This window comes from Periplaneta americana, chromosome 10 (genome assembly GCF_040183065.1).
Source record: "Periplaneta americana isolate PAMFEO1 chromosome 10, P.americana_PAMFEO1_priV1, whole genome shotgun sequence".
Lineage (NCBI taxonomy): Eukaryota > Metazoa > Arthropoda > Insecta > Blattodea > Blattidae > Periplaneta > Periplaneta americana.
In genome coordinates this window covers 68,659,182-68,685,140 of record NC_091126.1, presented here as the reverse complement: position 1 = coordinate 68,685,140, position 25,959 = coordinate 68,659,182, and the positions used below count along the sequence as shown (strand labels likewise).

The window sequence follows — 25,959 nt, the reverse complement described above, 5'->3', positions numbered from 1 at the left end:
ACCAGAGGAAAATGTCCTAGATTCAACAATATCCCCATGTGCTATATCCTTACAAAATTCAGGCTATTTGTGCTTTTGACAACGTACTAAATATTCTCACTTATAAAAAGCCACATTCAAATCAAGAAAATGTAAAATTTGCAGTAATGGCATAATCCATCATACAATCTTAATTCTGAAAGCATCAAATTGCAACACGTTATCATAATCGTTGTCAAATCTTCTGGGAATATGGCAAGGAAGAATTCAGCTAGGAGTCGAAAGATAGTAAAAATATGCATTTCCGAAATTGTGATAAAATTTTCTTGAAGAAATTTCATGCTAAATATCTAAAAAAAAATAGATATGATATTATCACCATTTTTCCTCCACATTGAAAAACTCGTAATATTTTTATATATTCAGATAACATTACCCATAAACTATTTATACCTAAATAAATTAAGAAAACTATCCTTAAGAAACAAACAAAAAGTACACATTTTCGTTTTTTTTCATTCTTACAAGGGAAGGGTTTCGGCTCGAAATCCAAAATTTGTATACAGGCCCATCTTTACATCTCTGTAAAGCTCCCAAAAGCATTCGTTTGCGTAATGTGTGGTTTGTCTGTTAGAGCACTGTACAAGTTGAGGGGTGTGGAGAGCACTGCACAAGTTAAGGGGATGGGACATCTTACCCGTAAGCCTAGCCTAGCCTAGAAGCTAGTGCGAGTGGTAAAATGTCCAAAGCCCATTTAACAACATTTTTCTCCAAAGTTCTGTCTGAAAATATTGCAGCTAATCAAAAGTATACTGTTGTGTGAGTCATTGAATGCGCATAAGGACGCAACTTTAATAAATTAATCATTCCAAGGCTAGAACATGGAATGTATGATCATTCCACCTAAAAAAAACTAAATATATCCAGCCTCTGAATATCTATTTCCTTAGACAATACAAAATATATGCTCAGAGGATAACACATTACATAAGGACTCTTGCTGAGAATCCAGAACTTAACTTGAGAAATCGAGTGTTTATAATGAAAATGCACTCTGTTATTCATAACCAGTTGTCTACTCCAGTGTACCGCCCTATGCTTCAGTATTCCTGGCAGTCAGCTGGTTACGTGAATCGTGAACATGTCTCGGACTTCAAAAATTTAATTCAGGTGGCATTTGATTTTTCAGCACTGGTGTGTGGTTCAGAAGATTGTTCAGGTGTTGCTTCTGTGTGTTGTACTTATTGCTCTGCTCCATGCTGTTTCATGCATTTTATAGAGAATCCTCATGTACATTTTTAAAGAAGTGTATTGACCAATACCAACCAAACGGAGAGTTACACAAATGAATGCTTTTACGGTCTTCATCACCATTGTGACGTAATCGTCTATACAAAATTTTAACCAAAAATTCCTGTTCGAGCCGAAACCCTTCCCTTGTTAGAGTAGTGTAATTGTCTAATTTTCATTTCCTGTGAGTATACCCGCTAACTTATTTCCATTTACCGATGCGTCTATAGATATGACACAGTATTTTTATTCCAAAATAAAGTTTATTTTTGTTGAAATATGTTTTTACATTACATCATTCGTACTACACTGAAGCGCCCAAGGTGAAACATACCCTGCCCCTAGATACAACCTCGCTTTCTGCCTGAGGACATTTTGTACACAACAAAATCACAAAAAGTGTACCAAATAATAAACGAAGAGAAAGTGATAATTTTATAAAATTAATTAAAAGTTATCAAATTAATGGGAAAATGCAACTTTTTTAGTATTCAAACAAAAATTTAAAAGAATCTGCATAGATAATGAAATATGTTGCTAGGTACATATTTTTCTTTACATTCCGCGTTCTGTGTTTAACTAACGGTTTATTATTATTATTATTATTATTATTATTATTATTAATATTATTATTATTATTATTATTATTATTATTATTATTATTAGCTATTAGACTTTCTGATCATGTGGTCAACTTAACCCCAACCTACCGCTTAAAGCACAACAATTCAATCACAAGTCAAGGAACATTCAAAATGATACACAATATGTTAAAAAAAATAACGGTAGACATCGAAAATAATTATGGAAATACAAATCATTCAGATTCTGATTTTAATAGTGAACATAATTTTATAAAATAAAATAAAAAATAGACTCACAATAATAGGAAGTAATATGGAGCTTATTTATTAATGAATACTTTAGGAATTCCACAAGAACTGAAAATGGTGCAGATTTTACATTTAACCCTCTTGCTACTAAGGAGGTAATGGGATTGCCCCATTAACGATTTTTTAATATTGTTTCCATTTCCCCACCATATTTATTTCTGAAATTTTATGTATTTGTCCGTTATATGTGTACTAACACTTTGAAGTAATAATACTAACATAAATAATTTATCTGCTTTAATAAGTAATTCGCTTTACTCATGTGGCGTGATTTTTTACCCACTTGGTAGTCTGTCATGAGAATTCCAGAACATGAAATTCAACCTGAAGCTTAATTTTCTTAATTTCATAGGGTGCTATTCATAGACGTTTCGCTAGCCCGCGCTACGAGCGTGCTAAACTGGCCCCGGCTATCGACTGGTTACTTGTACAGGATTCATATCATATCGCTAACACTGGTTTATGAATACGAAAAACGTTAGTTCGCTGATCATCCACCGGAAGCCCGTGCTAAGAATATCTATGAATACGGCCTTGAGTGTCTGGTTCCAAATTTTTTTCTTTTGTGTTATTTATATCATATTATCATGACCTTTTGTTTCCATTTCTTTTATTCTGAGTGTTATGGTTATTCTAAAAGCGATTTTGTTAAAAAAAAATTATTAATGGACCCTTTTATCAGATGACCATGGTAGTATAAGGTTTTAAATTCAACAAAGAAATAACATTTATTTTAACAATTAATATTTGAGGAGAAAAATTCGCTCCTGCGCCGGGTCCTTGGTTCTGCGCACCAAGCGCTCTGACCACTGAGCTACGCCGAATTCAATCCACAGCACCGGATCGAATCTTCCTCCTTCAGTGTTTCCCTTTGTGGCCTGACTCCAAGTTAGGCATATATGTTGACGTATATGTCCAATGTCAACTGTCATTATACTAGGAGCGCACTCAGTTGAGTGACTTAATTGTCAACATTACAGAGATTATTCTGTAGGGCAAATTAATAAATCCATAACATTTATATTGTTGGATTTGTATTTTTATTTATTTATTTTTACAAATGTTTATAGACGTTTTAGCATTTTATTTTATGATAAACAAATCTTTCGGACATTTTCATGGTTGTCTAGATTGCATTCCAATATTTACATTTGAACAAATAACTTAAATTATTTCCAATTTATGTTATAGTAATGTGACATTCATAGCTTGTAGCTGTGTTGCCAACTATGTCAAAATTATATAGCATTAAGTTGTCTTGAAATGAAAGGAAGACAAGTTTAAATTTACTGTATACCAGTATGTTATCTTACAGTGTCACCAGTAAAATATATAACGTTTTTTTTTGTGTATGTTTTCAACATTATGAAACGGGACTTTTTAACAACTTTGTATTTAAAAAAATAGACGATTAATTTACATTTTTACATTTTCTGGAGGTCGACGGTCAATAACACATAAATTATTAAATAATCCAAATGCTTAACAAAGATTGGTATACGATTTTGATAAAGGTAATTTTATTAGTAAGTTGTAATAAGCATTGGTAGCAGGAGGGTTAAAAAATTCTAGAAATTTATATCTATCTTATTTATAACTCCTTATTTGCCACAATGGATTCCACCAGACTTTTAGTGTACTTGAGACTGTTTTTCCCATTAATCTTTTAAAGCTTTCTTCAAGTTTTATTCTTCATAAGTGGAATATTCTGAAATTTACTTTTTCAGTTTCGCCAAAATACCTTCGATGGCATTTAGATCTTGTTATTGAGTTGAGGTTTTCATTACTTTCAATAAAAATCTATGGCGCTATAGCCCATGAAGAACCATAGCCGACTAACCGACTGCAGGCCTCACGTGCCTCAGCTGATGTGAACGATCATCAACCACTGAATGTTTCGATTCATGACGATCTTGACAAATAATGAACCTCTTGAATCTTTAGCTTTTCAGCATTGGCTTCGAGTGTGATTCGGAAATCATGTTTATTCATTATTTTCACTATTACTTAGATAAAATGAAGTATTTTCCCAATTGATTACGTCATACATTCCTATAGGCCTACTATCACAATAGCACCACCGTCTCAAACAATTTTACGGATATTTTCTGCATAAATTATTTCCAATATTTTCGACAAACATAATGTACATCTCAACCTACTTACTTATTTATTTCCTTATGGCTTTTAAGGAATCCGGAGGTTCATTGCCGCCCTCACATAAGCCCGCCATCGGTCCCTATCCTTAGCAAGATTAATCCAGTCTCTACCATCACATCCCACCTCCCTCAAATCCACTTTAATATCATTCTCACATCTACGTCTCGGCCTCCCCAAAGATCTTATTACCTCCGGCCTCCCAACTAACACTCTATATGCATTTCTGTATTCGCCCATACGTGTTACATGCCCTACCCATCTCAAACGTCTGGATTTACTGTTCCTAATTACGTCAGATGAAGAATAAAATGCATTCAGTTCTGCGTTGAACATTCGTTCGAATATCCGGCCTCGAAGCGGTTGCGCCTTGCCAGACAGAACCACAGACATAGAAGACAAAATACCAAGCACATTTCACCATACAGGAACCCTGACGACATTTTGTAACTACACAAATAGAGTAATTGAAGGAAATTTACTTTTCCTAATTTAAAAAAGGGTTAACTTTAAATTCTTAGGAAAATATTTGAGGCTAAGAAGGATGAAGTTACAGGAGAATGGAGAAAGTTACACAACGCAGATGCACGCATTGTATTCTTCACCTGACATAATTACGAACATTAAATCCAGACGTTTGAGATGTGCAGGGCATGTAACACGTATGGTGAATCTTGAAATGCATATAGAGTGTTAGTTGGGAGGCCGGAGGGAAAAAGACCTTTGAGGAGGCCGAGACGTATATGGGAGGATAATATTAAAATGGATTTGATGGAGGTGGGATATGATGATAGAGACTGGATTAATCTTGCATAGGATAGGGACCTGTGGCGGGCTTATGTGTGGGCAGCAATGAACCCGCGAGTTCCTTAAAATCAGTAAGTAAGTTAGCTTGAAATAGGGTTATAATTGATTGGACACTTTGGTACATTTATCTTCATAACTAATATATAAATCAACTAATGGAGACCGGTAACAACGAAGGAAATAAGCGTAATGCATAGATAGAATCTGACGTGTAAACAAATACAAGAATAAAATAAATTACAATTACTTACAAAATAGAAGAGTAAATATATGCATATTTACTATTGTAACGTTCATATTTTAAACTCAAAATTCATAGGTTACCTCTGAAAGAGTAATTGTTAATATAGCCTATGTATTTTAATTGTTCTAAGTGAATGTATTATTATTTCTTTAATAAATCGTTTTTAGGGAGATAACAAGTTATTAACAAAAATAAAAGCACTCTCAAGTTTAATGATTGTAGTTTCATGATGCGTGCTTCAATCAATGAGGAGAGAGGAGGAAATATCATTTGAAAGGTACACGATGATAATCGCGTCCTTGCAACGATTCTTGGAACTCCTGGATGGCTCAATATTCTCTTTCAAGATCCAGAACCGTCCAACCGAGTGAGACTCGGACATTCGTTAAACCGAACATTAGACTACTCCGCGAGACGGAAGAGCTTCGCATACTGTCTATAGCGCCAGGCGTTCAGTAGAAAACCTGTCTTTTCTGTCTTTCGTAACCGGTTATGCAGGACTCCACTAGGCACATTTCCAAACCCACACCGGCTGACTACCCAGGTGTCGAGCAAGCAACACTACTCGTCCCTAGGCCAGCCCCCTCCGCGCGTCGCTAGTTGGTGTTTGGGGAATTCTATGGAGTGAAGAAATATAAACGAAAAGATGTTGATGCCTAATATGTAGAAACTGGAGAACTCTGAGAAAACCCCGAACTTCAATCTTGTCTGTCACAAATGTCACAATGAATTTTTCACTGAAATAAAACATCGCAGCCTGGTCGGAACTAGAATCCTGCGTGACCGGTTGAAGGTCTGACCACTCGGCTATCATCATTACTAATAGTATATTATTTAATTTTTGTCCAGTGGCGGGTATTTGACTTTGCGTCATTCATCCTCAGTGCCCTTCCCCTAAAAAATGTCGTGTTTGCAGACATTTTGCCCCAGAGCATTTCCCTCTGTGCACAATTTTAAATGGTTTAAAACGCATCGGTATGATGATGATGATGATGATGATGATGAATGATGATGATTAATGGAACAATGGTGGAATGCCGATATGGGAAACGTGAGTACCCCACGAAAACCTGCCAACTAACACAGTTCTTGTCGACCACAAAACCGACGCTCTAATGGTGGGCCTATATCATTTTAATAATGTCTTATTTATAGGCCTACGTGTAATATATACACAAATTGTGGCAAGGAATTTATAAAGTCGAAACATATAGATAAAAATTTATTTATTTATTTATTTATTTATTTACTTATTTACTTATTTACTTATTTACTTATTTATTTATTTATTATTTATTTATTTATTTATTTATTTATGACTTTCTTACTTACTTACACACTTACCTATTCATTTACGGAGTATTTGCTTATTTAGTTTATGTATTCGTTTACTTGTTTATTGATTTATTTACTTAATTATTTATTTGTACTAATATTTTTTATTTACTTATCACTTCCTTATTTATTTATTTATTTATTTATTTATTTATTTATTTATTTATTTATTTATGACTTTCTTACTTACTTACACACTTACCTATTCATTTACGGAGTATTTGCTTATTTAGTTTATGTATTCGTTTACTTGTTTATTGATTTATTTACTTAATTATTTATTTGTACTAATATTTTTTATTTACTTATCACTTCCTTATTTATTTATTTATTTATTTATTTATTTATTTATTTATTTATGACTTTCTTACTTACTTACACACTTACCTATTCATTTACGGAGTATTTGCTTATTTAGTTTATGTATTCGTTTACTTGTTTATTGATTTATTTACTTAATTATTTATTTGTAATAATATTTTTTATTTACTTATCACTTCCTTATTTATTTATTTATTTATTTATTTATTTATGACTTTCTTACTTACTTACACACTTACCTATTCATTTACGGAGTATTTGCTTATTTAGTTTATGTATTCGTTTACTTGTTTATTGATTTATTTACTTAATTATTTATTTGTACTAATATTTTTTATTTACTTATCACTTCCTTATTTATTTATTTATTTATTTATTTATTTATTTATTTATGACTTTCTTACTTACTTACACACTTACCTATTCATTTACGGAGTATTTGCTTATTTAGTTTATGTATTCGTTTACTTGTTTATTGATTTATTTACTTAATTATTTATTTGTACTAATATTTTTTATTTACTTATCACTTCCTTATTTATTTATTTATTTATTTATTTATTTATTTATTTATTTATTTATTTATGACTTTCTTACTTACTTACACACTTACCTATTCATTTACGGAGTATTTGCTTATTTAGTTTATGTATTCGTTTACTTGTTTATTGATTTATTTACTTAATTATTTATTTGTAATAATATTTTTTATTTACTTATCACTTCCTTATTTATTTATTTATTTATTTATTTATTTATTTATGACTTTCTTACTTACTTACACACTTACCTATTCATTTACGGAGTATTTGCTTATTTAGTTTATGTATTCGTTTACTTGTTTATTGATTTATTTACTTAATTATTTATTTATACTAATATTTCTATTTACTTATCACTTTCTTATTTATTTATTTATTTACTTATTTACTTATTTATTTATTTATATATTTATTTATTTATTTATTCAGTCATTTATACTTTATTTATTCATTCATTTTAATGTGTATTAAAATATTTAGCTTATTACATCTGCTCTGAGAAACTGTGTGTACAAACGAGGTGAATTTCCTTTTCTCTGGTCCACACCTGTGGAGTAACGGTTAGCGCGTCTGGCCGCGAAACCAGGTGGCCCGCGTTCGATTCCCGGTAGGGGCAAGTTACCTGATTGAGGTTCTTTCCGGGGTTTTCCCTCAACCCAATATGAGCAAATGCTGGGTAACTTTCGGTGCTGGACCCCGTACTCATTTAACCGGCATTATCACGTTCATCTCATTCAGACGCTAAATAACCTAAGCTGTTGGTAAAGCGTCGTAAAATAACCTACTCTATATATCCTTTTCTCTGTCGTGAATCGAACCCGAACCCTATTAGAAAAACCCGTAGTCATCTACGCTGCCATACGAACCACAAACAATGATCGTCGGTCACAAAAGCGAAATAAAATAACTTATTAAGCCTTAAGTATTCTTCTTTACGTTTTTTATTACGTAATTGATCATTTAGTCACATGAACATTCGCTGAAAATTGTGATCAGGGAGCAAGTACCGAAAATATTAATATACAATACGTATCTTTTAATAGAAATTCTGGGAACATGTTATCAACATTAAAATCGCCGAGTACAGTACTTCTGTTTCGCCTGTATCTATGCATTCGGCAGTACTTGTTCCTTTCTCGTGCGAAACGAATGTAACGTCTGTCTCTCGCGGTTAGCCGGCCAGTTCGGACGCGTTCTGTAGTGGACAATTTTTGACGCCAAGAATTCCATCTAACATATATTCAAATTTTCTCCTTCTCGACCCAATTTACATCGAAGTTGTACTTTAATCTATTACGTGTGTGATATTTTCAGAAATAAATCGCTGTATTTGAAGGATTATTTGTGCTAAATAGAACGTGAACTCTCCAAAAAACTTGGGAGCTTGTGAAATGCCATGTTTCGACACCGCAAGTGTAGTAAGATGCACATCTTCGCTTTGATACTTCTGGCGTTGTCTGCTAAATCTGTCGCAGGTAAGACAATTGTGGAGATAATATCGTATCACATCACGTTTTTTTAGATTTCTTTAGCGTGCAGTGTGATATATTTCTCAAGACATAAAGAGTAGATAGAATAACATTTTAACTAGAGTGAAAATCCTGAATAATTGACTTTTGTGGTTATATGCAAGTGTGGCATAATTATTAGTTGTAACACAATTTTACTCCCTGAGACCGCTTTTTGGTGACCAATATCTTGTAATTATTTTTTACTCAAGAAATGCAACAAAGTATATATAACATAATAAACTATAATATATAGCATACTATTACATAAAATGTATCATATTACATTTTATATTGTATAAGATATTTTGATAAAAATTTTACTGGATTTCACAAGCTAGTCGTGAATAACAAAGGTATTATTAAATTACATGCCCACAGTTCATCTGTTATGTCTGTTACACTTAGTATATTACATCACATGTTATACCTATTGTGTATTGTAGCAAATTTGTAATTCAGTATATTAATATTTTATTTCTTGTTATGTTACACAAATTACAAAATACAGTGGACTCTTTTCGTTCCACCTGTGTAGGGAATCGGAAAAAAATCGAAATATCGAAAGTTCGAATTAACAAGGAAATTATTATTATTATTATTATTATTATTATTATTATTATTATTATCATTATTATTATTTACTTGGTTACTTAACGACGCTGCATCAACTACTAGGTCATTTAGCGTCGATGGAATTGGTGATAGCGAGATGGTATTTGGCGATACGAGGCCCAGGATTCGTCATAAATAACCTGACATTCGCCTTACGGTTGGGGAAAACTTCGGGAAAACCCCAACCAGGTAATCAGCCGAAGCGGGGATCGAACCCGCGCCCGAACCCAACTTCGGATCGGCAAGCACCTTAGCCGACCGAGCAACGCCGGTGGAGTTTTTATTATGATGATGATTATTATTATTATTATTATTATTATTATTATTATTACTATTTTCGTTATTATTCTTGTAAATATTATTATTACTATTTATTATTATTATTATTATTATTATTATTAGCGTTATTATTATTATTATTATTATTATTATTATTAGCGTTATTATTATTATTATTATTATTACCATTAATAGGCCTATTATTTGTTGTTTAGACAACGTTCCGAAGATAGGTCTTAACCTCACAAATGATACCAACATTTCACCAATTATAAGGCAACTAAGCCAGGAGATAATGGAGTAGGGTGTCCAGTTCCTTTCCCCCTCCATTGCATTCATCGTCGATTAGTTACATATTCCACTAATCAGACTTCAGATGTATACAAACAATTGTTCTTCCTCCGACACATATCAAGTGAGATGTACTGCCTGATAATAGGGTAGATCAGTGATGTCAGTTTGCGCTCACAGCACGTATGCGCTGATCTGAGCACGTAAGGCACACAGGTACAGGGACATCATTTTATTTTTACTAACATTTTTAATATTAACCTGTCTATATCTTTGGATTAAAGGTCTAGAACCGGAAACACCGCTTGCTCCCCCTTCCAAGACTGGAGTTCGATGATACTGGCGTAAAATACAAATCACTTTACTAGGTATAGGAGGGAAGAAAAGTAGTTCATCCATTTATGTAAATTAGGAAATATCGCAATTTTGAGTTTGATAATTTTCATTAGGTTTTTGTTTAATCAAAATACAGTACTCTATTAACACTTACTGTTTTACTCACTAATTGAGCTATCCATTCGGACTTATTAATTATGCAGTGTATATTGTACTGTTACAGCACATTAGCGTACAATATAGAGAAAGAAGTTAAATTGAAAAATAATCATAATATGGATATTTAAACACATTTTTGAAAATTGTGGCCGTTCATTTCGATACAGGCTTCAGTTCTTTTGTGCATATTATCGCACTGTAGACTATTGTACCTAATTCCAATTACCAGTTTCGTCCTTCGTACGAGTAACTCATGTTGAAATAATTATATACTTACTCTATAAAAGAATACCTTACGTACTGTAAATTTAATCTTCACTTCTGCCCGATCCGAAAAGATAAAATTACTCAGAAATGCTATCTACTGTCCGTTCAAGTGGTTTTGTCGCAGGGTCGTAGAAAGGGGGAGGATCACGTGACAGTTAATTACTTAACGAGACCCTTTTATTTAAGTTATTTTAAACAGTTGTATAATATTATGTGGACGTCCAATTCCTAACAGAAATTAATGTTCTCAGAAAAGAGCTAAGACAGCCCAGCTACTAGACTTTACAGAGGGGCGAACAGAAGCAGGTGGGGGGAAACCGGGATGCGACGTAGGCAAACGGACGACAGTACCTGTGCGAAAATATGATTCAATATTGAAAGCTCTTTCGTCACTGGAAAACGCGAACATATATCTGGAACGTACTATACTCACTAACTCAGTACTGCATACGCGGCCTCGGTTCTTTGTGGAGAACGGTTGGAAGTTTAGTAGTAGAGGGGGTGGCAGTGAAGTACATTAAAAAAAACTCAGGCACAATAAAAATTGAAGTAAAAATAAAATGACGTCCCTGTACAAGTCACTGGTGAACACAAGGGTTGTACATTACATATTGACGAAGTCGTTCGGTAAGTTTCAGGCTGACTAGACTCCTGACTTCTTATGTATGTGAAAGATGAGGTGATGCTCTTTGTGGGTTTGTGGAAACTATTTAGTTACAAAGACAAGCAGTGTCGAACGCCTGAAATTATTAGTTCATCTACAGAATGATATAATATTCAAATTAGTTTGTTTTTATTGACATTAAATAGTAGTAAATGTATGTGAAGATGTATTGTAGAGTTTCTTCCTCACAGCATTTTATACATACATGTTTACAGAATAAAGTACAATCAAAAGTGTGTGCTGCTAATGACGTAGACTCGTTACATGTCAGTTACGAGTTGCGTCAATAAATTGTCAAGATTTTCGTACATAAATTCTCAGTTTGAGAACGTTTCTTACCATTACGATATCCTTTGGTTAAGCCAAGAGAACGTTCTGTCCAGGTATTTTGAATTGCGTGAATATTATTTTGTCAGAATTCATAACAGAAAAATAGAGACAATCCAGAACTAGTTTACTCTACATGGATCGAGGAACTTAACTTTTTCAGGGACATATTCGAGCATTTGAACTTTTTGAATTGGAGATTGCAAGGAAAGAATTAATTTGTATCGACAGATATTCTCAAATGCTTTCACATGAAGATTTCATTGTGGATGCCATAGATTTCACAGCACAATTTTCATAATTCCAACGCCTTCAGTCATTGAACTCCTGTTCAACAGCGTAAAACACTGCAATGTTTTAAAAAAATCTCTGGGAAGAATTCCATAGACGATTTGAAGGTACTGACCTACTCCGGCCCAAGTTGGATTTGTTTTGTGATCCTTACTCATCAAACTCAGAAAATATGCCAACACAGTTACAATTGAATACCTGAATTGACAAACATCCGAAGTCCAAAATTTACCGAATTCGACTTTTTACCTAACAAGTTGTGTTTTACGTAGGCTATCATTCTGTAAAAAAGAATATCTAAGTCCGACTTCAGGCCTGTGTTTTTGGATCATACAAATATTTATTTCAATACTCATTATGCAAGCCTATATAGTTTCTTTGCGGTCTTGAAAAATTTACTTCAATATACTTGGAATGTTAGCAAATTCAGGTCTTCCATTAGAAATTATTTTGCTGCAGGAAACAACATTTCACCGGACATAAGAAGGCAGGGGTCGGCAAAAATCAGAAACAGTACTTCTGAATTACGCGAGAAGTCAGGCAATTAAATTTGTTTCTAGAAGTGGGATGATGCCCATATAACTAGTATATGATTATGTAACAGTTCATAACAATATTTAGGCTAATTATAGGCTTCATTATGTAAAACTGCTTAAGTTAGAGAGAAGCAATCTTCATTATTTGTTATATTCTACTATTTTATAATTAATTGCATTTATTAGAGAGATACATGCTGCAAAACATGTTTTATTTCTTGTTTTCTTGTATGAGCGTAACACATTATCTATTACTGAAGAGCAGTTTAATTCATCTTGTAATGGTAAGCCAATAGAGTTCATTTTGCTCACCCCTTCCTTTTCACCGCTACTGCCTGCAGAATAGATTCATTGGAACCCGTGAGCGCTTGGTAGCACGTAGAGTCTTTCACGTGTTCTGACCTTGACATCCCTGGGGTAGATGTACAGCCAGAACCTCAATAGTAATTTAGGCTTATTATTATTATTACTATGATTATTATTATTATTATTATCCCGCACCGTGGCGTCGTGGTCTAAGGCATCCTGCCTAGGACTCGCGTTACGGAATGCGCGCTGGTTCGGATCCTCATGGGGGAAGAAATTTTCTCATGAAATTTCGGGCAGTGTATGGGACCGGTGCACACCCAGCATCGTGATGCACTTGGGGAGCTACGATAGATAGAGAAAATCCTGTTTCGCAAACCAACTATAACGGCTGGGGGGATCACCGTGCTAACCACACGATACCTCCATTCTGGCTGGATGATCGTCCACCTCTGCTTCGGCATGTGGACGTGAGGCCAGCAGCCGGCTGGTCGGTCTTGGCCCTTCATGAGCTGTAGCGCCACGGGTTTTTTACCATTATTATTATTATTATTATTATTATTATTATTATTATTATTATTATTATTATAGAAAATTCACGTCAATAAAAGTATTATATGCACGTATGCAGTAATGACAAGGACTAACGAATGTGCAGTGTGCTTTACCGTTAAGGCTGCCATGTTTTAGCACTATCCATACAAAAATTAGGTTACCAATAGAAGAAAACACTTTAACTTCCTTTGTTAGCATTAAACTTCTGTAAGATCTACGCTTCGATATTGTGAATGCAGAAAATCGGGGGCACCGTTTCAGTTTTTGCTTGCAGAGTAAGATTTTTAGGGAATATATTATAGGGCAGTGATGACCAACTCAGGTCCTCATACGAAGTACTGTGTGCAAAGAGATGCACTCACGAGTAAAAAAGAACAACGTTGGCTTTCAAGCATTGGGACGATCTGCTTTCGCATACTGCTCGTGTACTCTTGGACAAACTGGGGTGAGGTCTAAGGCAGGGATGGGCATAACTAAGGGGAGATAAACGTGATCCACTTCACTCCTTCCACAATATTTCGGACACGTTTACATAACGAGTTAGAAGCTCTTAGCACTCATAAATAATCTATAGAGAGCGGAATTTAGGCAAAAACCTATTTTTTTCCTTGATACATACAGACTTGAGATTTAATGTTAACATTTTTCATGGAAATATAGGTATAAATAAAGGGGCTTTATAGTGCCTAAAAATGCCGATTTCGATGTTAGTGCCTATTTTTAAGTCTTTTTTTTTAATTTTTGCATCATTTTTCGTAACTGTTTACTGTTTTCCTTAACATCCCGTATCGTTTAAATTCCAATACGGATAACAACAACTTCTTCCTAGCAGTGAACAACACAATAGAGGAGTACCTCCGGGCCACCTCTTCTCATTCTTACAATCTTTCAATCCTAAAATTCCAACTTTAAGTCGGCCTGGGTAGCGTAGTCGGTATAGCGCTGGTCTTCTGTCAGCAATTTAACACAGACCGCTGGATTGTAATAGAATAAGCATTCTCTTACATTTCAAGACAGATAACAACGTTCCTTTTTTCTCACCATTTGTAAGTACAGTAGTGAGCGACACAATAGCCACAATAGGTCCTGATCATCTACCGCGAAGCAAACTATGGAAATGTGATTGGTGAATAAAAAACACTAACTTAAAGACAAAATTTCTTCATTTTGTGTAAGCATGTGTACCCTTTTACATTGCGAAATGTGTGAAAGTTCCTTTTAATCCTAGAATTTTTCATTATATAAATTTTGAATCTTATATTGGTGACATTCTTTAACAAAAAAAATCTGTTTTTTATTTTATAGAGCCTAAATAAAGGACCTTAAGAGCCTATTTTAGGCTCCTAAAATGCCACTTTTTAGGACTAAAATTCCGCTCTCTAATAATCACTTATGAGCTCTAGATGGCCCATACTGTTGGGTCAGGACGAGTCTGTCTATATTAAGATGAATACTATTACTGTACTGCAGCCGTGGCAAAAATGTGACTCGCGAGCACATTGTGGCTCGCAATGATAGCTATGCATTTCTCTTGCTTCCTACCCCCATCCCCCACCCTCTCACTCACTGGAATCAAACTCCGTTCCATTTGTATTTGTCTCTGACCTGCGAGTGGCGTATCGTCGCAATGTCTCTCTCGAAACCATGTATCTCTACAAAAACGAAAGTTTCAAGTAGGATGGGAGGACGCATTTTTTTGCTGCCAATGTGATGAGAATATTAAATGTATGATTTGTTCACAAGTATTACGAGGAAACGGTGCTATAACATAAAACAGCATTATACTACATGTCACTCATGAAACATTAAAATGTTAAATATTAATTTTATTATTATTATTATTATTATTATTATTATTATTCGAAGCTTCGTTCTTTTGCATGCTCTGTTGAAGCCATGTTCGCTACAACTTACGATTGTGGAAAATTATTTTCAACAATGAAAAAAGTAAAAACCAAATTTAGATCACGACTGACGGACAAATACATTCGTGATCAACTACGACTGGCAGTAAGTGGCATAATTCCTGATTTTGAAACTATATCGCAGAAACATACTGAAGACAATTAATTTTAGGTTGTGATAATGTGTGCTATGTTTTCTTATTCATTTCTTTCTTCGTTACACGTACTAAACATTAGTTTGTAACCTTATAATGTATAAAATTGTATTTAAGTGCTTGACGTAAGGAAAATGAAAATCCGTTAATAAGTTAGACAGTTGCTTCACTTCCCCTTCGGGTGTCCGCCTCTCTCCATAAGTGCTATGCACGTTGCAGGTTACACAGTGGCTCGACGCACAATCACATTTTCGCCACGGCTGCTGTACTACATAAACTTAAAGCAATTACGAGGTGATAGGCTGGCTGTTAGACGTGTACGTGCAATATGTATTTTTCGACAGGTTCATTAAAAAAATCGCAGACATACGTGTGTTCCAATATTGCCAGCTTTTTAGCTGCGAAATTACTTAAGTTAGAAGTCTTGCCATTATGTAATAATTCATACAATACCTTGCTAGTTTTATCTGGAACTTGAAAAGGGTATTTTTTTTCTATGACTCGCCAATGTGTTTGAAATAATTACGATACATTGATTGAACTGCATTTTAAAGTAGTAATGATTGTGGGTTGGCTTTTCCATTAGATAATTATTCTTGTAGATTCATGTAAACTATTTAACTATTTCTACCTACACAACAAATTACATTAAAATAACACACTCCTTTATCGCATGTAAAAAATTATTAATACAAAACATTTTCAACAATCCCGTTTAAACTATTGCTTATAACCAGACTTCGGTCCTGGGCACAGAAACGCATGAAGTTCAGAACGCACAGACGATAGTGTTGTGTTGGTCGAGTGGAGTGGGAGATGGAGCGCGTAGTTACTCGTGTCTCAACATTCTGTCATAGTACAGCACAAAATATATTTCACCCTGTGCAGATGCAGTATATACAGTACATTCCTAGTGTAGACAATAAATGTCTATCGTTAAGGTATTAACGTGAGTTGTAACCTTCAAACAGGTGTCCCTACGCCGAAGACTGTTACACGTACCGCAGCCAAGTAGCAATGCACACAACGGTAATGCACATTATGGACCCATTTGTGCTGTTGCAGTCACTCTCGACACGGGTCATGAGGTCATTTATACTCCATGTACTCTAAACCTTCTACTGGTTACTCTGTGTCCCTAGGCCGAAGCCTTCTTATAACAAGTTTATGTTCGCCAAAATCCTTCTTATGATCAAGTTCTAAGTGCCGTCTGACATTATGTTTTATGTAAATCTCAACTGAAAAGCTGAGGCATTGAATTTTACCTTTATTCATAATAATCAAATAGTCTTATTCCCAAGTACCTCCAAGAGTTATTTATGGTACACCGAATTGATAAGCAGTCAATTTCTTTCTTTTCAACAGCCTCTATAATATATTACATAGAGTCTTGATTTCATATTTGTCAGTCAGGATGTGAGGAAAAATAAAACTAAGACTGTCCTTCGTAGCTCAGTTGGAAGAGTGCTGATGGCTTACGACGACCACGGACCCAAGTTCAAATCTCGGCGATTTTAGAGGAATATTTGGATTGAGCATCATGTTGTACGTGTCGTTTAGACCCGCACAACTAAATGATGATGATGATGATGATGATGATGGGTACTCAGATTTAATTTCAACGCATTTCCTGTGCGATGTACTGTTGCAATGTTTCTCTATAGACTGAGTTGTCCTGGTTTTTATTTCAATTTTACATAAGTTACACACGATGTTGTCTTCGTTAATACATAAAATGACACTCTCATACTTCTTAATTGCATTTCGTATCTCTGAGCGAATTTAACGTTTTGACTTCGGCATTATGAATGGATCAGCACTACACTATTCAACTCGTACTAAATACTTGAGCAGGATAACAGAACTGCACACATTCGTTCTTTACGCTGCTGTACTCGTCAGGTACACAAAAGACGAACGACGCGGCACGTGCCATATACTCCGATACGAAACAACTTCACTTTTCCTTAAGCCATCCCGCATACACTGTCTGGTCATTAAACATACAGTGATAGGCTTCGTCAAAAATATAGAAGGGGGAAAAACATAAATTTGGAAATACACATATAATTGAAAACAGTAAAATTTAATTACAATGAAAACAGAAAATATTTTGAAACTCTAAAAATTGATGAAAACAATTCATTCTTAATGTATTATATGTAACTAATGTAAATAACTTTATTTATTAAGAAACAAATTCATATGAATTTATTTAAAAAAAAAACTCATCTACAGAGTAGAAAGGATTCTTTCTTTCTTTCTTTCTTTCTTTCCTTCTCTCAGTTTAACCTCTCCCTTCTAGGTACATTTACACGACCCACGCCACCCGGGCCTTATAGGGCCGCGACCTGTCGTGAGAGGTATTAAGCTATGGATCACATACATACTTTTTGACCACACAAGGACATGGAGGGCCTCCCCAGATGAGGGATCAGCTCAATGCCAGGGCCACCTCCGATACAACACAAACATTTAAGACATTACACATCATTCACTCACACGTATGAAAGGATTAAGGGAAGGATCGCCGTCCATGGCCGGACTTTCAAGAGGTACAATCCCGGCATTTGCCTGGAAATAACTGAGGAAACCATGGAAAACCTCAGTTAGGATTGCCGGCCCCTGGGATCGAACCCCGGACCTCCCGAATGCGAGGCCAGCCCTCTACCACGCCGCTAGCGAAAGGATTATTTAGAAACCAATTATAAAATCTAGTTTTGAAACTATTCCTTGGTAACTTAAAATATTGACTGGGAAGCTTATTATACTGTATAATTTCATCCCCATGACAGAAAAATTTGTATTAGTTTTATGTAATCTACAGTATCGAATATTAATTTGTTCCCTATTTCTAATTTCATTATCATGAATATTGGCTACTAATGAGTCTAGGGACGACACTTTGTTCCAGTTCGCCACGAGGTTCACTGGTACTGGTGTATAGAGTACCTGTGTTTACTAGTTGATACGAGCAGTCCAGCGACAGCACGCGACTGTTTGCTGGTACAGATCGGCGGAACGAAAATGCAACGTCTCTACATATACTATACTGACATATATTATGTATGCATTCGCGTAGTATATGCCTTGATTAGTTACATGTTTACAATATTACTTACTTACTTACTTACTGGCTTTGAAGGAACCCGGAGGTTCATTGCCGCCCTCACATAAGCCCGCCATTGGTCCCTATCCTGAGCAAGATTAATCCAGTCTCTATCATCATATCCCACTTCCCTCAAATCTATTTAATATTATCTGCCCATCTACGTCTCGGCCTCCCCAAAGGTCTTATTCCCTCCGGCCTCCCAACTAACACTCTATATGCATTTCTGGATTCGCCCATACGTGCTACATGCCCTTTCACTATATTCCAATGTATTTTACTTTCTTTTTTTTCTATCATGGTATTATTTTCATGTTGTTTAGTGTCGATTTTATTATGCTATTAGTATTATTATTATTATTATTATTATTATTATTATTATTATTATTATTATTATTGTGATATGTTAGTATTCTGTTCTTTAACTTTTTGTTAAATTTTAATTGCTTGTATACTTTGTGACCTGGTAGGAATGTAAGAGAAGGCCCTATGGCCTTAACTCTGCCAGTATAAATAAAGAATTATTATTATTATTATTATTATTATTATTATTATTATTATTATTATTATTATTATTATTATTCGGTAATGTTGTTAGTAATGCTGACACTATTATCTGTTTGACAGAAACATGGCTTCAAGAGCTTGTTGAGTATAATAATTTATTCCCTAATTATTATACCATTTTTCGTGGTGATAGAAAATTTGAGGATACCAATAAAACCCGTGGTGGTGGTGTCTTAATAGCTGTCAACAATCAAATACCTGTAGTATACCTGAGACATGACTTAGAATTCATTAGCGAGTGTGTATGGGTTGAGATTCCTATGGAAGACGTATTCAATTTGTTAATTGGTAATCATTACTTTCCACCTGATACTGATCCAAAGTTTCTAAAATCTTATCTAAATTTTCTTGAAAATCATCTCGATACACACAATAATAGAGTAGTTTTTCTCGGCGATTTTAATACTCCTGGTATGAATTGGTCATCTGGTTGTTGTGCTAATAACATCCATTACTACTCCAAAATTAAGGCTCAAGAGTTATTTTCATCTTCTTGCTTTCTTGGATTGAAACAAGTAAATTCAACAGTTAATAACAAAAACTTACTTGATCTTGTATTTACAAATTTAACTGAGACTGAGGTCAATCTGGCCACTCACTCGCTAGTCTTGCAGGATGAATATCATCCTCCCTTAACAATAACTCTTGAAGTCACACTAAATTTTTCTCCCCAGAATCAACAAAATTCTTTCCCAAATTATTCTCAAGGTGATTACTTGAACTTATATTGGAGTCTATATAATTACGATTGGTCCCGTGTTTACCAAGCTGTCGATGTTAACGATGCAGCTAGCTCACTATGTTCAGTAGTTAATAGTGTCATATCCCAGGCAGTTCCTGTCACTCGAGTCAAAAGGTCTAGTTATCCACAATGGTTTTCTAACACCTTACGTAAACTTATTAGAAAGAAAGACCATGCACATAAAAAATATAAAAAATTCAAAATTGAATTTTATTATCAAACATTTTCCTACTATAGAAAACTTATGAAATCTAAAATTAAATCGGATAAATTATCATGGCTTCAAAATATTAATGAAAATCTTAAAACGGAACCAAAAAAGTTTTGGAAATATGTTGAATCATTTCGGAAGACAGATAATTATCCCTCTGAATTAATTCTTAACGATAAACACATCACAGATCAGTTAGACATTGTCAATGCTTTTGCTGATCACTTCAAATCTGTTCAGACTAAATACAGCCATACATATGAAAACATTATTACGAATATAACAGACTCATTACCTATACCTAAAGTAACACATGATGACGTTCGTAAAGCAATTAAAAAACTTAAACCAACAAAAATAACTGGCACTGACGGTATTCCAAATTTTATAATTAAAGGATGCTCTAATATATTTATTCCTCTTTTAGCTCACATATTTAATATTAGTTTGAAAAATGGTGAATTTCCCTCACTATGGAAACAAGCTGCAATTATTCCTATATTTAAAAACGGAAAAAGAAATGATGTCAGAAACTACAGACCTATCTCGATCCTAAATAACTTTTCAAAAATTTTTGAAACCATTATTCACAGACATATATCGTTTTATGTGAAAAACAAGCTCAATTCTTCACAACATGGATTTACTAAAACTAAATCCACTGTCACTAACCTGGTCACATATCTAAATCAAATTGTACCAATAATTGAAACGCAGGGACAAACTGATTCAATATATTTTGATTTCAGCAAAGCTTTTGATGTAGTTCCTCACTATATCCTTCTTCATAAGTTAGGAAATATTGGCCTTTCTGTAAGCTACGTAAAGTGGTTCGAAAATTATTTAAGTAATAGAGTTTCATGTGTAAGACTGTTTAATATACACTCTTATTCTTATAATATAAATTGCGGAGTCCCGCAGGGATCTACTTTAGGACCTCTCCTATTTATTATATTCATAGATGATATATGCAAAAGAATAAGTTCTGACTGTTTATTATTTGCAGAAGATTTAAAAATTTTTCGTACAATCAAAAGTAGTACTGACTGTCAATCACTTCAATGTGACATTAATTCAGTCGCTAAATGGTCGGAAGACAATGGTATGACAATTAACGTATCCAAAACTAATGTAATAACCTTTTCTAGAAAAACTTCTTCACTGAAATTTAATTATTATCTAAATAATGTACTAATTAACAAAACTGATTGCGTAAAAGATTTGGGAATATTCTTTGACAGTAAATTGTATTTTCATAGTCACGTTGATTACATTTACCATCACGCAATCAGAATGCTAGGAATAATACGGTCAATAACTTATTCTTTTTCCACGCCCGATTCTCTTTTAATGCTATGCTATACATTGGTGCGATCGAAACTAGAATATGCATCTGTAGTTTGGAACTCGATTACAACTACGGACTCGGCTAAATTAGAAAATATACAAAGAAAATTTATATCCTTATGTTCATTCAGATTTCTGCCCATTAATTCCGGGTATAGTTATGAGAGAAAATGTGAATATTTTAATTGTCAAAATTTATATGCTAGACGCCATGAGCTAGATTATCTGTTCTTTTGTAAAGTCCTCAAAGGTGATATATCCTGTGACTCTTTCTTAAACAATATTACCTTACGTATTCCAACAAAAGATATGAGAGCCCACAAACTTTTCTATATTAGAAATTCGAAATTTCTTTCACCAGTCTCCAGATGCATTAAAAATGCCAACATGCATGGCTGCGAATTCGATCCCTTCAATGTATAGACTTTGTTTGCTCTTGGCAACGATTTATCATTTATGTATTCTTTTAGGCATTATACTCAATTAACATTCTCTCATAGTATTCTTAGTTATCCATTCATCGTCATTACTGTAATTGTAATTATATTTATGTGTAATAATTATTTTTGTTTTATGTTTTTGTTATATTTGTGCTGAACTGTAATTGGCCACTGGCTGTTGTACAGCACATTAAATAAATAAATAAATTATTATTATTATTATTATTATTATTATTATTATTATTATTATTAAATGTCTACCATTAAAGTATTAACGTGAGTTGTAACCTTCAATCAGGTGTCCCTACGCCGAAGCATGTTACACATACCGCAGCCAAGCAGCAATACACACAACGGTAATGCACATTACGGACCAGCCTGTGCTGTTGCAGTCACCACTCTACAGGGTCATGACGTCATTTATACTCCATGTACTCTAAACCTCATACTGGTTACTCTGCGTCCCTAGGCCGGAGCCTGGTAAAAAGTAATTGTCTATGTCGAGTGTAAAATATTAGGTCATATATATGGTCATAAATGGATAACTGTTAATATCTGCGATTGAAAAGTGGTCGACAATATTCAAGAAAGTTTCACTGACATAGAATTCTAATGGCTTTCTTTTGCAAAATAAGTCCCTAGAATATTTGACACTAATTTAAATATACACTGTATAGTGAACTATGACTTTATTCCATATCACTGACACCAGTTGCGTCAGCCGTTGCACTTATTTGAGTGTTCAGTGATTGTTGGCAGTGTAGGAACATTCACTTAATCGTTGACGTTTGTAACTGAACTGCTGAAAATTGGTTAGAAAAATATATTTTCCCCTTTCCTTACATTCTTTCACTCATTCCAGTCTACTCTTTTTTCTTTTGGCTAAATTTTCAGCAGTTAATTTTTGGGCTTTTTTTTTTTCATATCACACTCTCATTCTTTCCGTCTCTCATTTCGGTATATTTTCTAGCTTCTCAACAATGAAATTTCACTCAATAGCTTCTACTGTACAATAACTCAACGCTACACAGAAAACGCTCTGCACTATAGCAGCCACACTCTCACTAATTTATTGCAATAATTTGAGTTAATTCTTAAAGAACAGCATAAATCATTAATAACTTTATTTACGCTACAACACAACAACGTAACATCCACCGCTGTGGAGTAACGGTTAATGTGCCAGACCGTGAAACGAGTGACCTGGTTTCAAATTCTGGTTAGGACAAATTACCTGGTTGAGGATTTTTCCGGGGTTTTCCCTCAACCCATTAAGAAAAAATGCTGGGTAACTTTCGACGCTTGAGCCGGACTCATTTCGCTGGCATTATCACGTTCATTTCACTCAAGCAAACATTCTCATGGGGACAGATAAAAAAAATATTATTTTTTCTTCCACTTCACTCCAATCATACTGACTTAAACTATCACTGTCTACATTGTTACTCCTTCCTTTAGACATGCATCCTGATAGTGCTGTATTTTCAAAATTGTCTCATAATAATCTCTGTCTATTATCTAACATTATTTGAAATATATTAACATTTTATGCATAGTATTCTGCTACATAGTTTGTATTTCAGTGATTAATTAATAGTTCATAGTATTTTGTTGTTTAATTCGTAAATAACTCTTGTATACATGTAGCTCTTATCTAAATCAAATTGTTGAATTCTTTGTAAGTTGATACATATGTATGTATACTTTTTGCTGGTTGAGTGGAAGACAAAGCCTTACGGCCTTAACTCTGTCAGCTAAAATAAATTATTATTATTATTATTATTATTATTATTATTATTATGTCAAAAGAAGTGTTTATACAAATTTTGACCACTCGAGCGCAATTACGGGGGCCGTCCAGAAAGTAAGTTTCCCTGGGGCTGTTTACAGAAAGAGGAAACAATTTCATGGAAAGATTTATTGGAACAAATACAGCAATTGTTAGAGCTATTTTGAACATATTTCCCATCGGAACTGAGACATTTGTCATACAGTGGGATCAACAGAGAGGTGCAGACGGCTGTCACACACTGGTTCCGATCCCAGGCGGCAGACTTCTATGACATAGGGATGCAAAAGTTCATCGAATACAAAAAATCTGATCAATGGTCGATCTATTACACCTAAAACCACATTGATGATCACCAATAATTTCATCTACATAAGGAGTTAATCTTCTCAAAAGAATATTGAACAAAAATTTTTTATGACGTCAATAAAAGTGATATTCCTCTAAAGTTAATACAGTTACTCTTTTCTCTCTTCTTAAAGATAGGTACAATTATGGACTACTTCCATTGGTCGGGTACAATTTCCTTTTCCCAAATAGCATGTATCAGCTAAAAAAAATTCACTAGCTAATGCGTTTCCACCCTCTTATATTAATTCTGCTGGAATTTGATCGATACCTGGAGACTTGTACTTTTTTTAATTTTCTATCGCAATTTCGACTTCAGAAAGTGTGGGTTCGGGTATAAATGGTTCAGCAGTTTGTATTTAAACATCGTCCCGATTATCTCTATTTGGCTTATACACATTTAGTAGTTGCCTAAAACAGTTTTTCCATTTGTTCAGGATGGAATGAGAGTCTGCAAGCAAATCATCATTCTCATCCTTGGTCATGTTTCATGTTTACCCTTACCTGATATTCTGTCTTAAATTCCTTTATGTCTTTACACAAATCTCTAATGCAGGGCTGGGAACCGGGACCGAATCTAAAATATAAACAGGAACGCTTAATATTCATCCGTGACGGCATCAACGCTGCGCGGTGTTCGGCGTGAAAGGAAGGGGTTGAAGAGAAGTCACATGGCTCCCCGTGAAAGAGTAGAATTCGCTCTTGGTGCCCAGCCTTGCTCTAATATTTTTATTCTTACTATTTTCTTCTACCTCATTGAGTTTTTACTTCAAGTAAGCTCTCTTTTTGTCCCTAAGTGTACGACTTGCTTCCTGTCTTTCATTGAAATAATTATCTCTATTCGCCTGGACTGGATACTGTAAGAAGTTCAATTTTTCCTTTTCCTTCTTTCAACTGCCATGCAACAATCTTCATCAAAACACGGTTTCCTTTTCTGAATTTCGTAATAGCCTGTGCTCTGCTCAGCTGCAATTTTGATATAATCTCTAATACTTTCGTCAACTTCGTCTGAACTTCCTAAAGTGACAAACCTACTGTATTTGAAATTTCGACCTGATAATGTTGCTCAGTTTCCTCATTTTTTAATTTTGGAATATTGAATGTCCTAATATTTACTTGTTGCTCTACTCTCTTGGCTACTGATAGTCTTTCTCTTAATTCTCCAATTACCAAATTATGTTCAGAATCACAGTCTGCCTCTCTGAAGCATCGAATTTTTATTATACCAGTATGTCTTCTTTTATCTATCAAGATGTGATCTATTTGGTTGTGTGTCAACCCATCTAGAGAAGTCCAAGTATATTTATGTATATTCTTAAGTGAGAACGTTGTACTTTTCACAATTAAATTTTTTGATGTGGCAAAGTTGACTAACCTAACTCTATTATCATTACTAGTTATGTATAGGCTCTCTTTTCTCACATAGCCAGTATAAAAAAAACCTCCCGTCCTCCTTTAGCATTGAAATCCTCCAATAAAATTTTCATGTGATGTCAAGATAACTGCTCAAAAGTGTGTTCCATTTCCTTATTCTTTATATGGTCGTCTTTCTCCTCTATAGGGGCGTGAGCATTTATAACTATGATATCGCACCATCTACCCTTAAGCATTCAACACTGATAAATTCGAACATTTTTACTGACTA

At 34.3% G+C, this 25,959-nt stretch overlaps 1 protein-coding gene across 2 annotated transcripts in view; it reads left to right on the top strand.

Moving 5' to 3' along the window:
- Positions 1-8,740: 8,740 nt before the first annotated feature.
- The window catches only part of LOC138707776 (uncharacterized), a 63,342-nt gene continuing 46,123 nt past the window's right edge, over positions 8,741-25,959 (top strand). For both annotated transcript variants that reach the window (XM_069837669.1, XM_069837668.1), the window contains exon 1: positions 8,741-9,043. In XM_069837669.1, coding sequence (XP_069693770.1) covers positions 8,965-9,043 — 79 coding nt within the window. In that variant the 5' untranslated portion in view covers positions 8,741-8,964. The remainder of the gene's footprint in view (positions 9,044-25,959) is intronic.